Below are 17541 nucleotides of genomic sequence, written 5' to 3'. Positions count from 1 at the left end.
AGTGAGAGTGTGTGTATATATATATATATATATCTCTCTCTAAATTCGAATCTTGTGCTCCTATTAGTGTGTGTGGTGGTATCGTAATTGCTCTGTTATAGAACACTACCGGTTTAGATATTTCCTTCAATGTTTTATGGAGGCAGGTGTTTCAGTATCTTACGTTGACTATTATTGGGAGGCTGTGCGTGTTTGCCCCCCAGTTCTCCCCGGAGAATAGGGACCTCTTGTTCTTGGGCTTCAGATCCCTTCTATGTATACATTTAGTCAAAACCCCAAATGATCCCAATAATTATCCTCATAGGTTGTAAGTGATTTGAAGGCAACTGTTCTAATACCTGATTATAGCTAAATATTGGTCAAAATGAATCTGTCAATATTAGAAAAATATACCGCAAAATATAATTAATCAAATAACCACTTTGCTGTTCTGTTAGATCCCCCAGCGGGAGGCTGCGATGCTCCTCACTGGGTTTTGATCATGACATGCGCGACTGCCCAGGTGAGCGCTGCTGCAGTCAGTGGCGATTGCGGTTTCCTGGGGGACATGTCAGTATTGCAGCGGAGTACACAAAGACCGGCAGGGCACACCCACACTGACCTCCTTTTTCCTTCTCCTTGCTTCAGTTTTTTAAATTTTTTAATGTAAAATAATCTTTTAAAGGGGTTGGTTTGGCTGAATTTAATCTAGTATGAGTCCTCATATATTGCTATAAAGGCAACATTTTCGATAATCTGAAGTCACGGATAGACATGAAATCACAGATCCTGTCACTGTGACAGTAATTCTCAGGAACTCTGTCTTTGCCGTGAAAACCGTCAATCTAAAATTACATTAAGTGACCTCCCCGGGTCACCGAAATTCATAGCATCTGCCCCTATATTTCTGAGCATAATGTCTTCTCACACCGGAGTCTGTGTTTTATTACATTTGGCCCCCGCACATTATACAAGGTCTTCTTTATGGAGCGGTTTTATCTTTACCTGTTTGAGTCGGAAGTGTCGTGACGGCGGCACAATGGATGTGAATCGGTGCCATAAAGATGTGGAGAGACTTGTGGCTTTGCTTTTAAGTTTTACAGAATATGAATTACCCATGTAAGAATTACAGACATTTTTACACAGTCCCTCTATTTTCAGAGGCTCAAAATTAATTGGACAAACAAACATTATCACTTTTAAAGATGGTGTGAATTGATTCGCATGACATGGGCCAATGACCGCCGGACGGAAGCCCTGGGAATCGTTTCCTCCTTGCCAGCATCCATGGCCCTTCTTTTACGTAGCCAGCCGAGCGTGACTTTACATGTGTGTCACGTCGCTACACTGACATCACACCGGGCCGGCTAATAAAAAAATAAGCCAGTGGTGTGGTGTGGTAAGAGGCGGTTTGCATAGGTCCCATCCGACGGCTATAGACTACTGACGTGGCCACAGGACCAGATCCTGCCAATCGATTTGCATCATCTCTACTTGAATACAAATACTTTGGTTTTGATGTTGATCAATTCTATAAAACCCAGAATTTCCATCCTTGAGACACTTTGCTGGGCTTTCGCTGTCGACGTCATCAGAGGCTTCTTGTTTGTGTGTTTATCTGCCTTCAGCTTGAGCTTTTCACTTGGTGAAGACCAATCAGTTTGATCACAGACTCACCCATTAAAGAACAGAAGCTGTTGGGTTGTTTTTGCAGTATGTTTTTGGTTATCTGTACTGTGAAGCGGTGCTGCATTTAGTTAAACGAATAGCTCTATAGATTCCAGCTATACATGCCCATGCCACTACACCGCCTCTACCATGTGCCTAATGCATCAGTTATGCTCCTCAATGTTGCCTGTGGTCGCATCTTGATATTCATAGAGGCAGTTCTTGATTGTAGACTGACATTGGTACGTCCACCCCTAAGGCTACTTTCACACTAGCGTCGGTATGGGCCCGTCGCAATTCGTCGGGCCGACGTACCGACGCATACTGTAAAATAAAATCACAATGGGGGCAGCGGATGCAGTTTTTCAACACATCCGCTGCCCCATTGTAAGGTCCGGGGAGGAGGGGGCGGAGTTCCGGCCGCGCATGCGCGGTCGGAAAAAGCAGAACCGACATGCAACGTTTTTTTTGTCCCAACAGAAAAAACACAACGCATCCGTCGCAATGTGTCGCTAATGAAAGTCTATGAAGAAAAAACGCATCCTGCGGGCAACTTTGCAGGATGCGTTTTTTCTCCTAAACGACACATTGCGACGGAGGCCAAACGACGCTAGTGTGAAAGTAGCCTAAATTAGTATTCTTGACTTGACTAGATGTTGTAAAGAGGTTTTTTTTTTTTAGACCATGCATGTAAAGAATCGGTTACTCTGTCCCAATTGTACAGAGGCATTATACTGCCTCTGTACAAATCCCTAGTTAGACCGCACATGGAGTACTGTGTCCAGTTTTGGGCACCGGTGCTCAGGAAGGATATAATGGAACTAGAGAGAGTACAAAGGAGGGCAACAAAATTAATAAAGGGGATGGGAGAACTACAATACCCGATAGATTAGCGAAATTAGGATTATTTAGTCTAGAAAAAAGACGACTGAGGGGCGATCTAATAACCATGTATAAGTATATAAGGGGACAATACAAATATCTCGCTGAGGATCTGTTTATACCAAGGAAGGTGACGGGCACAAGGGGGCATTCTTTGCGTCTGGAGGAGAGAAGGTTTTTCCACCAACATAGAAGAGGATTCTTTACTGTTAGGGCAGTGAGAATCTGGAATTGCTTGCCTGAGGAGGTGGTGATGGCGAACTCAGTCGAGGGGTTCAAGAGAGGCCTGGATGTCTTCCTGGAGCAGAACAATATTGTATCATACAATTATTAGGTTCTGTAGAAGGACGTAGATCTGGGGATTTATTATGATGGAATATAGGCTGAACTGGATGGACAAATGTCTTTTTCCGGCCTTACTAACTATGTTACTATGTAATTATGGGGAAAGAGCAATTTCTAAGAACATTTGTCTCCTGATTATTGGCGTGTCTAAACAGCCTGCCAATCACCCGCTGAGCAAGCAGAGGACACATTTTTGTCGGGTGAAAGGAGTTTTAAGCTTGTTTAAAAATAATTGTGGTCTGCAGCACATTGTGCAGTGCAAGCAGGAGATGTGCTGCCGAGAACATGATGTTCTACCCACAGAGCAATTGTGTCAAAGAACCACACCAGCGTTTTTTTCTATTGCACCTCTGGAGTGGTACTTTAAGGCCAGTGTCCCACTTGCAACTTCAATGCGAGAAACTCGCGCCTCAATACCTGGCACTGCCGCCCGCGGTTCGGACCGGAGCGTTCTGCCGCATAGAAATTCATGCAGCCGCTGACTCCGGTGCCTAGTGCCGGGTACTGAGGCGAGAGACTCGCATTGCAGTTGCAGTGGGACACCGGAATAAATGTAATTCCCTTGCCCCCTGTCTCATACTCACCTGCTGCCGCCTTCATCCTTTTTCCAGCATTGCTCTCATCGGTCTCTGACGAAAAGTGACCTTCCGGCAGCCCCAGTTTTTCATGGAGTGTGCCGGATGTCTCTTTTCAATGCATCTCTATGAGAGTTTTGTTCTGGCACCCTTAGAGTTGCATTGAGCTTTTGATGTAACTCCTGACTTTCGGCCGGTCAGACGATGTCGGTAAAAGATGGCGCCGCGGGACTGGAGCACCGTTGGTAAAAGATGAAGCCGCTCGAAGGTGAGTAAAAGAACGGGGCTTACATATAAAGCGCCACTCCACCACTGGAAAAAAACCTAAATCGCTGGAGTGGTGCTTTAACACTCGAATGAAAGTGAAGTCAGCCTTTCTTAAGAAGCTAATACGGTAACTTACTTCTGATCGGCTTCTATGCAACCAATCGGCCGTTGTTTATTGGCCGCAGGTCGGCCAGGGTGATTGTAATTTTGTTGTCTCCTATGATTTTTCAGGTCTTTGCTGAAGTCTTCAGTGCTTTCATTCCTTTTAACATTCCCCAAATAGTTGATGTGGTCACTCCTAAAATTTTTCTGCTATCTTGCTGATAGCTCAGACATCTACAATATATCATTTGCTAAACACTGGTCTGTATTCAAAACTCGTTAAAATGGCATGACTTACCTCTTAGGATACGTTCACATGAAGAATATTTAGTGAATGAGGTTGCAGATTTCTGCATCTATTTTCTAAATAACCACTTATATTGCATTTTTTTTCGTGCTTTTTTTTCAAGCAATTTTATCACTTTTTGTCTCTTTTTGGTGTGTCATATTATAAGTATAGCTGGTTTGTGTTTGATACTTCCTGGTATTTGGCTGTGTCAGAACTTTATTGATGCAGTCATTCCTGACATGTGTTTTTAGTGTACTTCTGTAACATATGTGCATTTTTTTCCATGATGATTTTCTTGTATCCGCATGTAAAACTCGGCATAATCGCAAGAGAAATTCACTTGTTGGGGATTTCAAAATCTCACCCATTTTGGAACTGTATCACAATGCATTTTTTGGGCAACAAAATTACTCGGTTTCAGAAACGTATTGTGGGAATTTAAAGGGGCCTTCCCTTGAACAAAGTTACATTTTAATTAACATATTAATCAAGAGATCTTGGAATAAGGGCTCAAACTCATCTGTGTTTAAATTGTCCGATAAAGCATCTGATTGCACTCTGACTAATGTTATTGGTTTTGTGCTCATCTGTAATTTTTTTTTCTCAGCTCGAATTGGACTGAAAACAAATATTGCAGCGAGAGGCAAAAATTCAAAACGCCAGAATTACGTTTTTTTTATCACCGTAACATTGCATTAAAATGCAATAACGGGCGATCAAAGGAATGTATGTGTACCGCAATGGTATACTTTAAAATGTCAGCTCAGTGCGCAAAAAATAAGCCCTATACCAACCCGAGATCACAGAAAATGGAGATGCTGCAAGTATCGGAAAATAGCACTTTTTTTTTTTTTTTTTTTTTTTTAGCAAAGTTTGGAATTTTTTTCACACTTAGATAATAAAGAACCTAGACATGTTTGGTGTCAATGGACTTGTAATGACCTGGAGAATCAAAATGGCAGGTCTGTTTTAGCATTTTGTGAACCTAGCAAAAAAGCCAAACTAAAAACAAGTGTGGATTGCTTTCACCGCACTTGGAATTTTTTTCCCATTTTCTAGTACACGACATCGTAAAACCAATGGTGTCGTTCAAAAATACAACTCGTCCCGCAAAAAATAAGCCCTTACATGGCCATATTGACTGAAAAATAAAAAGTTATGGCTCTGGGAAAGAGGGGAGCGAAAAATGACCAAAAATACTCCATATTTTTTAAAAATGCTTGAACCGCTGTATTTTAAGCATGCTTACTTTAAGGTCCCGATTCATCAAGACCCGACCGTTCCTGAATCTTCAAGAATCTGGAGCGCCTGACAAGTGGCGCAAGCCTCCGTGCGCTACTAACCCTGAAATTTAACTCTTATTCTTACTCCATTCCCAGTCACGCCCCCGTCGTGCCGCTGTCCCGCCCCAGCTTCACCCATTTTGGTGGAGCTTTTAGAAACTGGAGTGAAAACACCAAAAATCACAAACTTTTTGGAGAAACTCTTATTTGGTTGTCCTGAAATTTTGCAACTTTTTAAGGAAAAATTTTTCAAACCAGAAGTTTGGTAAAATTGCTTTGATGAATTGTGGCCTACATTTTCAATAAAAATTAGACGGTATTGATAAACGTGCCCCAATACCTTTCTGATAGATTTTCACCATGACAACAAATTATAAGAAACCACAGGAGTCCAAAGCGTTATGTCGTAAGGCTGACATTAGGCTACTTTCACACTAGCGTCGGATTCGGCCTGTCCAGTGCGTCAGGCCGAGATTCCGACGCTAGCGTTTGATGCGCCGCACAACGGGTGCAGCGGATGCATTTCTCCAGCGCATCCGCTGCCCCATTGTAAGGTGCGGGGAGGTGGGGGCGGAGTTCCGGCCGCGCATACGCGGTTGGAAAAAGCGGTCCGTCGGCAGCAAAAATCTTTACATTTAACGTTTTTTGCTCCCGGCGGTCCGCCACAACACGGCGCAAGCGTCGCACGACGCTTGCGACGTGTGTCAATACGTCGCAATGCGTCGGTAATGTTACTCTATGGGGCAAAAACGCATCCTGCAAACAACTTTGCAGGATGGGTTTTTTCCCCTAAACGACGCATTGCGACGTATTCAAAACAACGCCAGTGTGAAAGTAGCCTTACTTCAATGTGTATGGATTCCAACTAAAGCAGGTGACGTTTTGGTCTTTAAGACCCTCATCAGACAAAGTGGATTACACCTCATCCAAGTCCGAAAATGGGAGAGGAGCAACTGAGCAGCACTGCACTATAGAGCAGGCGACGTCCGTCCCTGAGGAGTGTGCGCAACGGGCCAAACGTCACGTGTTTTAGTTGGACTGCAGACACATTAAAGTAATCTCATCCTTACAACACAATTATTTTGAGTGCCGTGGTTTCTTCTAATTTGTGGTCTAAGGAGTGGTATCATACCCGTGTACCCTTACACATCTGTGTGTAGAGTTGTGTATCTGTGCAGGTGACCACAATGATCGCTTTCGTAACGATCGCCTCCTTCACCTGAATTGACACCGCTCTGTATTAATTAAGAGTTCCCATGAATGGCTTCCAAATACAAGTGCAAAACATGGATCAATTATATATCCAGCCTTTCATGCATGTGGATGTACCTGTACGCCCTGCGCTGAGGTGACCATTTGTTGAGGGGGCTCAGGAGCTGACTCACTCCAATCGCTGCTGATGCCGGCTATAGCAAATAATATCAGTACGTAACAGCCTCGGCCAGAACAGCTCTCCAGTAACTATTTAGATGCTGCTGCGATGGTGGAGTTACGGTGATAGCCGGAGTCCTGCTGAAGGCCCTCATTGCTTGGTCCTTCTCTGAAGCTCAGTGATATGCTCGACTTCAAAGGAGATTGCGATTGGTACTGACAAATTGCAGTATATAGTATAAGCGATCAGATGATGATCACAGGTACAAGTCCCTTAAAAAGTAAAGTAAAACAAAAAAAAGTTTTTAAAAATACTAGAAAGATTTGAATCGTCTCATACAGCCATGTCGACAGGGAAATACTAAAGTTATGGCTTTAGTACGACGAGAATAAAAAAGACCACAGAAACAAAAAAATTACTTGGACATGACTGGGTTAATACCTTGAAGTATTCTTAATGGCTCCCCTTCAATCACTGGTTTGTTTCACATCCATTCTGCTGATGTACCAAGGCTGGTAATTGTAGCATGAGGAGGTGTATGATGGGACAGGAGAGAATGGACCGCACAAATGGCATTAAGGCCTGTTTCACACGTCCTGATATTTCCGGTACCGGGGATATCCGTGCCCTTGTGTCCGTGTGTGTAATACGTGTGGTAACTGTGTACCTCCCGTGAGCCGCATCAGTACCACACGCACTGGCGCCAGGGAAGCAACGGTACAGTTAGCGTTGTTCCCTGGCGCCTCATGCTGAAGACAGTTCTCATCGTTTCCCCTGCTCTGCTGGCGATCAGCGTGAGCAGGGGAGAATGATGAGCGTTATTTTCAAGTGATAACAGTGAGAGCAGGTGACTATTACTCCCATCAGCCTACACCTGCTGCCGCTATAGCAATGAGAGCAGGAGGTGGCTGATGAGAGTATTCATCACCCGCTGCCTACGCAATAAATAAATGAAAAATCTGGCATGGGTTCCCCTTTATTTTCTATAACCAGCCAGGCAACCCTCAGCTGTCATTGTTAGCAAGGCTTGTTATCAAGAATAGATGGGTCCCCAAGCTGTTTTTTTTTTCTGAGCTGGTGGATGGAGACTGGCTGCTATGATGTTTCCATTACTCAGTACACACAGACATGAAGGATTCCTGCTTTCCTATCTCTATGTAGCACATGTTCAGTAGAAGCAGCAGCAGCACTAAACAATGTAGATTTAAACAGGGCTATGGAGTCTGTGTCCATTTTGGTGGAATATAAAATGGACCGACCCCTAAAATATCTGGTAAATTGGGTACATTAGTACAATGCAGGATATCCTGAATATTTTTCATGTCTGTTCTGTTCCTGATCTAAGGATCTCGGCTTTTAGTTGAGATGACTCTGTGCTGCACTTTACGTACATGCTCAGTAGTGAAGTATGTATGAGGGAGTCGGAGTTATAGGTTTGGCTTACCGACTCCTCAGCCATGGATGTAAATCTGGGACTAGGATGAGATACAACACTTACTAGAAAGCATTTGTACCATCTGTATGTCTTTGCGCATCTCTCCTCTCACCATAATTGTTGATCATTAGCCTTAATCTGATCCCTCGGTTTGTTTGCAGTTTGTGTTCTTTTGAGCAAGATGGATTTTGGTTGCTTGCTTACCTCGGTGTGTGTGACTGGGAATGCGGAGACCTTCAAGTCAAAACAATACATGAAGCATGTATACTGCCAGGACTGCTGACCTCCGCCATCGCAGTTCATGGGAAAAGTCTATAAACAATAATGGCTCGATTTCTGTAGAAAGATAAGGCCTTTTTTTAATTGTACTTTCCCCATCACTAAGCAGGTGCTTTTTATACAGGTTCATCTACCCAATGCATAGTTCCTGGGAAAAGGTGAGCCGTAGACTGGGCATTCACTCCCTCTTCATGGGCAGCGATGGCGCACTATGTGCGTTATGTTTGGCGGCAACAGCACTGACTTTATATCTTTCTCTCAATCTACAGCTCTGGCAAAAATTAAGACCACTGCAAAATGTTCAGTTTGTCTGATTTTTTTTTTCTCTTTATAGGTATATTTTTGAGTAAAATGTAAATTGTTCTTTTATTCTATAAACTACTGACAACATGTCTCCGAAGTTCCAAGCAGTAAATTTTGTATTTATTTTCTGAAAATGAGAAATGGTCAAAATTACAAAAAAAATGCATTGCTTGCAGACCTCAAATAATGCAAAAAAAAAAAAGTTCATATTCATTTAGAAACAACAATACTAATGTTTTAACTTAGGAAGAGTTCAGAAATCAATATTTTGTGGAATAACCATGATTTTTAATCACGGCTTTCATTCGTCATGCTTTCCACCAGTCTTTCACACTGCTTTTGGGTGACTTTATGCCCCTCCTGGTACAAAAATTAAGCAGTTCTTCTTTGTTGATGGCTTGTGACTATCCATCTTCCTCTTGATTACGTTCCAGAGGTTTTCAGTGGGGTTCAGGTCTGGAGATTGGGCTGCCCATGACAGGGATTTGATGTGGTGGTCCTTCATCCACACCTTGATTGACCTAGCTGTGTGGCATGGCGCATTGTCCTGCTGGAAAAACCAGTCCTCAAAGTTGGGGAACATTGCCTGAGCAGAAGGAACCAACTGTTTTTCCAGGATAACCTTGTATGCGGCTTGATTCATACATCCTTCGCAAAGAACAACCTGCCCAATTTCAGCCTTGCTGAAGCATCCCCAGATCATCACCGATCCTCCACCAAATTTCACAGTGGGTGCCAGACACTGCGGCTTGTACGCCTCTCCAGGTCTCTGTCTAACCATTAGACGACTAGGTGTTGATCTGGGGATGCTTCAGCTAGGCTGGAATTGGGCAGGTTAATCTTTGCAAAGGACGTATGAACCAAGCCACATACAAGGTTATCCTGGAAAAACAATTGATTCCTTCTGCTCAGGAAATGTTCTCCAACTCTGAGGACTGGTTTTTCCAGCAGGACAATGCGCCATGCCACACAGCTAGGTCAAACAAAAATCAAGGTGTGGATGAAGGACCACCACATCAAATCCCTGTTATGGCCAGCCCAATATGCAGACCTGGACCCCACTAAAAACCTCTGGAAGGAAGATGGATAGTCACAAGCCATCAAACAAAGAAGAACTGCTTACATTTTTGTACCAGGAGTGGCATAAGGTCACCCAAAAGCAGTGTGAAAGACTGGTAGAAAGCATGCCAAGATGCATGAAAGCTGTGATTAATAATCATGGTTATTCCATAAAATATTGATTTCTGAACTCTTCCCGAGTTAAAAATTAGTTTTGTTGTATCTAAATGATTATGAATTTGTTTTCTTTGTATTATTTGAGGTCTGAAAGCACTGGGTTTTTTTTTTTATTTTGACAATTGTTTTGACAATTTTTCTTTGTCAAAAAATACATACAAAATGTATTGCTTGGAAATTCGGAGGCATGTTTTCAGGAGCTTATAGGTTTATTTTTGAGTAAAATGTAAATTGTTCATTTATTCTATAAGGAGAAATATCAGACAAACTGAACATTTTGGAGTGATCTCTTAATTTTTGCCAGAGCTGTAAGCAGATTCACTTTTTTAATCCCCCTCATTTGAGTTGTAAACCATCAGCCATCTGGGATTGTTTTCTTATTTTTAGATTATTTTTTTATAAATCAGTCTCGTCCGTATTTTAAATTTGTAATGCTCATCTCAGTCCTGTCTCGGTGGCAGATGGGCTGTGACGTCCCCGCGTCTTCTGCTGTCGGAAGTAATGAATATACCGTATTGATGTTGCTGCAGTAGGGGATGGATCTTGACAGATTGCCACATGTTGTTAGAGCAGAGAGGTCACATTTATGTGACTTATCTATAGCGTATGCCGTTCTGCTCCAGTGCTCGGCGTGTCCTTGTCACCGAATCCGGCCAATATATTCTTGCAGGTCTCCACCATACGTATTAGGTTTGTTATGTAATTGTCTGACCCTTGGAAACCCTTCAATTGGAGATTGGGAATACTTCCTGGGCCCAGTGGATAAGTAGCCATGAAGCTCATTCTGTGGTTTCTGTGTATTTCATACACTTTGATGGAGATGTATGACACACAGTACCTGCCAGATCTGGGGGGCTACAACTGTGGGACATACAATGATTAAACATTTATGGCCTATCTAGTGGTAAATACTTGTATCCCCCATTAAATTCCAATTCTACAGCATCTCTTCATGATGCTTTCTGTGGTGCTTTCCATGTCTTTTTTTTTCTTTGAAATCTATTTGAGTTGACGGGGTGTCAGCCAACACTGACATTGTCCAATCATTGCTGAGTGTAGGGACACACCCCATTGACAAGTGAAATTACAACACCCTATTGTCTATTTATTCATATATTTCTTGGAGGAATAAGTAAACCGTCATGAGACTTTACTGACGAGGTGTGCATGGATGAGGAGGCAGTGGGGCAAAGCGGCCATCTGTGGGATTATGACTGACGCCTCTAAGTCAGAATCCTCCCTAAAGGTGACGAAACAGCATGGCCAAGGAGCCCATACCGGTCAAGGATAGCCGGGGGGCCCCCAAGACCCTGACGAGTAACACCACACGCCCCTTGTCCGGAGAGTGGCTGGATGCCCCGCCGCCCCTCTCCCGGAGCCCACCACAAGTTTCGCTGACAACCCAGGGCTCAATAATTTGTCGAGGACCTGCTTCTGTCTCGGGTTCTGTATGTAGCAGAGCAGCTGCCATCGTTGTGCTCTATTGAAGGTCATCCCTCCAGACAAGCTTTTATAAATAAAAAAAACAAAACAATAAAATTTACCGTAACAAAAAAACAAACAAAGACACCCTGCATCCACCCACTGCACCCTGAGTTTCCCGCTTGCTTTTTCTGATTCTCAAACATTGGAGGAATAAGAGGAATATCACAGTGCGCAAGGAGTGATGATCCAGAATCGTTATTGTATGGAGAATACAAGTTAGGCTGCCGTCACACTAGCAGTATTTGGTCAGTATTTTACATCAGTATTTGTAAGCCAAAACCAGGAGTGGAACAATCAGAGGAAAAGTATAATAGAAACATATGCACCACTTCTGTATTTATCACCCACTCCTGGTTTTGGCTACAAATACTGATGTAAAACACTGACCAAATACTGCTAGTGTGACGGCAGCCTAAGGCTACTTTCACACTAGCGTTTTCTGCAATCCATCACAATGCGTCGTTTTGCAGAAAAAACGCATCCTGCAAAAGTGCTTGCAGGATGCGTTTTTTCCCCATAGACTTGTATTGACGACGCATTTGGGACGGATTGCCACACGTTGCATCCGTCGTGCAATGGATGCGTCGTGCTTCTGCGGACCGTCGGGAGCAAAAAACGCTACATGTAACGTTTTTTGCTCCTGACGGACCGCTTTTTCCGACCGCGCATGCGCAGCCGGAACTCCGCCCCCACCTCCCCGCATCCTTACAATGGGGCAGCGGATGCGCCGGAGAAATGCATCCGCTGCCTCCATTGTGCAATGCGTTAAACGCTAGCGTCGGAATCTCTCCCCGACGCATTGCGACGGGGAGATTCCGACGCTAGTGTGAATGTAGCCTTATTATACTGAAACACATATCTCCTTGGAAATGCAAAGCCTGGCTGCCCCTAGGATGAGCTTTCCCATTACTCACACGGTTCTGTTGTAGATGGTAAACTGATAGGCTTAATGATAGGATCTGAGCACTACAGTTATTACTATACTTTACATGGAGCGGGAATTGCTACCATCATCACCTGTCACTAATGAAAGCGCCAATCCCGGCCTTGAAGGGCTTGTCCACATTAGCTTTATTTTAGTAAATGTTTTGGAGACTTGGATTTGGTGGCACGTACAGCGGGTGAAATAAATATTGAGCACGTCACCAATTTTTGCACCTTTCTTTCTTCCTGTGTTCAACACTTTTTCCCTGTGTCATTTCTCATTAAGTTATGTGTAATAATTTATGGACATCTACAGTCTGACTTCTTTCTCTGTGTGGATTGGCTGTGCTGTTACCCACATCTGATGAGAATTTCATGCGAATAGCACCTTTAGAAATATATTTTCATAGACAATTGATGACATGTTCAGTACTTATTTCACCCATTGTATATAAGTATCACAGGTTCTCCTCCTGCACTTGTTATAGGATCTTGTGACCAGACCTGACCGTCAGCCGCCTCCACTTGGAAAACATTGCACATGGGAAAGCTGTTGTTTTTTTTTTTTGTTTTTTTTCAGTTGGATGAGGCTGATGGACAGGTTTGGTCACGTGCTGCTTTACTTGAAGCCATTTTTTGTACAGGAGAGCTGTGTGAAGAAGGCAGCACTAACGAGTACTGGAGAAGACGTTCTAATTACTGTAGCAAGTGCCCCAATATCATGTCCCTAACATATTTGGGCAACCCATTGTCTCATGTCGTCTTCACCAACGCACCACTCATTGGCCTCCCAGCTTCCTGCTTGCTGGGGGCGGGGCACTCCTGATTGATTGACAGTTCACCCCTGCAGCGTTGTTGCGCTGCTGGCCCTAACTCTGTACGAGGCAGCGTTACCTCTGCAGTGTCAGTGGTGCACCGTGGCCCTGGAGCTGATTATTGGATATTTCTGCCTGTATTTTAATATGATTTATCAAGGTCTCATCTCAAGGACAAGTCGGCCATTTGTGTGATATCCTAAATTATAGGCGAGCCTTAATTGCACTAATGTGATCTAATAACACTTCTGCGGAACGAGGGCTGATCTGCCCTTTGCAGAGGAGACAATAGATGGCTTTTTGGATTAATGTTGGAGCACTCGACAAATGTTCCTAATTAGCATCTCCTCCAACCTGAACCTCTTCCCCACAGGCCTGGCCGCGGCCACGTGTCTGACTGCTCGGTGACAGCGGCTCAGGAATTAATGTACTGCCATGGTTAGCGAGCGGGGAGAGGCTGCTGAGATGCTGCCGCATCGGTGCATGGATCAGCGCCAAGCATCTTCAATCAGGCTCCGCTCTTAGCAGATTCCTCCATAAGTGTCAGTAATTATATAGCAACACTGAGGCTGGCAGATTTGGAAGGTTACAGTGTAATGGGCGAGTGACAGCGTCTTTTCGCCTGTTGTCTGCAGCTCCTACATCTTATTGTACCGGCTTACCGGAATCGCACACAAGTATTTTGGGGGCTGCTTGTATTCTCAATGTATAATTGGGTTTAGTGAGAATGTTGAGGCACAGGGAACAAATCCCTCCGTATTCGCATGGAATTTGTGATTTACCTACGTGACTTCCTCTCCGCATCTGCTGCTGTGCAGAAAGCGATCTGCACCGTCACTGACTGACGCACCCGCACAGTAGACGAGGCCGCCAGAGCTGGAAACGTGCGTGATAACTACATGATAAGCAGAAGACTTAGATCAGGGACTGCAGGATGTTTAGCCAAAAAAAAAAGCTTTTTGGGGGGAATTATTGAAATTGTGGATTTGGGTATTGAATCTGTTTGTCTGGGGTAGTGAATTCTAGAGATGTGGTGCAGTGAGAGAAAAGATGGAAGTGTGAGGATCGCATCTTGGAAGATGTTAGTCTGGGATTACCCGAATAATGGAGAGCGCAGTTAAGGTGGTAGACAGATGAGTGAGGAGATGTGGAGAGCTTTATGAATGAGTCTGTTAGGGCTATGTTCACATGTTGCGTTTTGCTGTTTTTTTTCTTAGCTTTTGCTGCGTTTTATTGCTGCATTTTTGTCAGGGTACATTTGTCTCTTGTGCATGCTAATAAAGTTTAGTGTATGGAAAATAATTTGATTCCGCTTCATAAGGTTTTGTTTTCAGTGGGTGAAAAATGCATAAAAATTGCTGAAAGAAGCGAGATGCTGTATTTTGCAAAAACCATGCTCTTTGACAAAACAGTCAGAAAAAAAAAAAAACAAGCAGTGTGCATGAGATTTCTGAAATCGCATAGACTTTGCTGGTACTCTGAAACGCAGCAGAAAATGTGATTAAAATAAGCTGCAAAAATGCAACGTGTGAACCCAGCCTCACGCTGTTTCCGGTTTTGGAAAACCCTTATCCCAAGGCTGTAGTTTGTTTTTTAAAAACAAACAAACCCTGCTTTACTCTCCATGCCCGGGTCCGGTGCTAAGTCTTCACCGCCGCTCCCGGTTTCTGTTATTGCCCCAGCCCTGACGTCATGGTGACAACTGCGGGTCAAGAACTGAGACCAGCGGCTCGTGCCATCTATTCGGAGAACATGGATTGCACTACTTCACCTCTTAGTGCTATTCCCACAATTAGCCAAGCAATGCACTGCCCTTCCAGCATGCTTGAGCCCTAATAGGCACAAAGTCCCTTTTCTGTTTCTCTATAAGCCTATGTTCACATGTTCCAAACAATTTTGTCCCAAATCAAAACGACACGTCAAGTCAAGATACATCAACAAAACCCCCCACACATAAGGTACATGTGGGGGATCAGAAGAGATCCCAAGCAGGTATAATTAAATACATTTTTATTCAATATATCATTCTAAAAACCAGAACATAAAAAAGCAAAATGCCGTAAAGGGACACCAAGCGTAAGTGAGGAAAGTCAAAACACACAAAATAGACCAGGGTGTAAATACATGTGTGATAACTCCCTCTATGAAGTAGTAAGATAAATATGCTCTGAAAAGTACTGCTCAATAATAGTAGTACCTCACTAACATTGCACCACCTGAGACCAGGTAAGTGATCTGGCAATCAATGAAGTACAACCCCGTACAATTTACAAATGGTAGCTAGATCAATAGTATATTTGCTATAATAGCTGTGACAAAGCTATCCAATAAATACAAGACAAGGAGAAATACGGTAATTAAGGTATATTACCAGTTAAGAGGCCACGAGAGTATGCTCAGTCCCCTCACCCCGACGCGCGTTTCACCGCCAGCTTCTTCCTTGAATTAAAATTTATTGTAATAATACCTGCTTGGGATCTCTTCCTAATCCCCTACATGTACCATATGTGTTTCTGCTGTGTTTTTTTGTCAAGTAAACCCTACTCTCTTGGCAGTAAAAAAGCTGCTTATAAAAGTCAGGTTTTGCTGTGTTTTTGTGCTGCGTTTCTATCAGGTACTTTTGTCTCTTGTTCACGCTGATAAAGTTTAGTGCATAAAAAAAGCATGATGCAACTTCCTGAGGTTTTTGCATGAAAAACCCCCCACAGGTATTAGGTTTTGCTGCGTTTTTGCACTTATCGCTTTCTATGGGTAGAAAAATACTGCAAAAACGCTGAAAGAAGTGACATGCTGCTGTTTTAAAGAACATAGCAGTTTTCCAATTCATCCAGGAAAAAACCCAATGTGTGTGCATTATATTTCTGAAATCTCACAGCTTTTGCTGGTACTGTAAAACGTATTCAAAATTTGCTTAAAAAAACAGCAAAAAATGCTGCAAAAACGCAACATGTGCACATAGCCTAATGGTCCAGTATTTCTGCAGGCTTTGCTACTTTTGCCCTGAAATATATCTGACTTTCCCCCTGGCATAAGTAAAACGGTAATGAAAACACAATGTACAATTGTTTTCCCTCTGGTTTGGCGTCCAGTAATCCATAGCGGGGGGATGAGCGTCCCCGCATATTCCACGTAGGCCTATTTTTCCCTAGTATGGGGCCTTTGCCCTGTTGGGTCTCTGCCGTCAGCTTTGTGTCTGTGTCGCTCCTGCTGAAGACGATTATTCTTTCCAGGTACGCCAGCCTTTACTTCTGCTGCGCCATTGAGGACCAAGACAATGAACTGATCACCCTGGAAATAATTCACCGTTACGTGGAGCTTTTGGACAAGTATTTTGGCAGTGTAAGTTTAATTGCAGCATTTTAGATTAAATACTAGATATGAGGCATAACTTTCCCATTACATCTTCAGGACAATGCAATCATGTTATGTAGAGCTGGCTCCTTCCTGTGCCTGTGTTACTTATAGGTAATTTCCTGCTACAGCCAGGAATGAGCTAAATATGATCACTTTCACCTTCTTTTATCCCCAGAGTCCTCAGACATAGGAGATCCCTATCATTACAGGACATGTTCTCTATGTGAGCTCTGTACAGGAGATCCCTATCAAAACAGGACATGTTCTCTATGTGAGCTCTGTACAGGAAGTCCCTATCAAAACAGGACATGTTCTCTATGTGAGCTCTGTACAGGAAGTCCCTATCAAAACAGGACATGTTCTCTATGTGAGCTCTGTACAGGAGTCCCTATCAAAACAGGACATGTTCTCTATGTGCGCTCTGTACAGGAGATCCCTATCATTACAGGACATGCTCTCTATGTGAGCTCTGTACAGGAAGTCCCTATCATTACAGGACATGTTCTCTATGTGAGCTCTATGCAGGAAGTCCCTATCATTACAGGACATGTTCTCTATGTGAGCTCTGTACAGGAGATCCCTATCATTACAGGACATGTTCTCTATGTGAGCTCTGTACAGGAGATCCCTATCATTACAGGACATGTTCTCTATGTGAGCTCTGTACAGGAGATCCTATCATTACAGGACATGTTCTCTATGTGAGCACTGTGCAGGAAGTCCCTATCATTACAGGACATGTTCTCTATGTGAGCTCTGTGCAGGAGATCCCTATCATTACAGGACATGTTCTCTATGTGAGCTCTGTACAGGAGATCCCTATCATTACAGGACATGTTCTCTATGTGAGCTCTGTACAGGAGATCCCTATCATTACAGGACATGTTCTCTATGTGAGCTCTGTACAGGAGATCCCTATCATTACAGGACATGTTCTCTATGTGAGCT

General features: G+C 43.4%; 1 protein-coding gene across 5 annotated transcripts in view; it reads left to right on the top strand.

The window, feature by feature from the left end:
- The window catches only part of AP1S2 (adaptor related protein complex 1 subunit sigma 2), a 110323-nt gene that overhangs the window by 22593 nt on the left and 70189 nt on the right, over positions 1-17541 (top strand). For all 5 annotated transcript variants that reach the window (XM_069761057.1, XM_069761055.1, XM_069761056.1 and 2 more), the window contains exon 3: positions 16470-16578. In XM_069761057.1, the coding sequence (XP_069617158.1) occupies positions 16470-16578 (109 nt within the window). The remainder of the gene's footprint in view (positions 1-16469; positions 16579-17541) is intronic.

The sequence above is a fragment of the Ranitomeya imitator genome, chromosome 3 (assembly GCF_032444005.1).
Source record: "Ranitomeya imitator isolate aRanImi1 chromosome 3, aRanImi1.pri, whole genome shotgun sequence".
Lineage (NCBI taxonomy): Eukaryota > Metazoa > Chordata > Amphibia > Anura > Dendrobatidae > Ranitomeya > Ranitomeya imitator.
The sequence above is the reverse complement of the archived record's forward strand: the minus strand, read 5'-3'. Positions and strand labels throughout refer to the sequence as shown.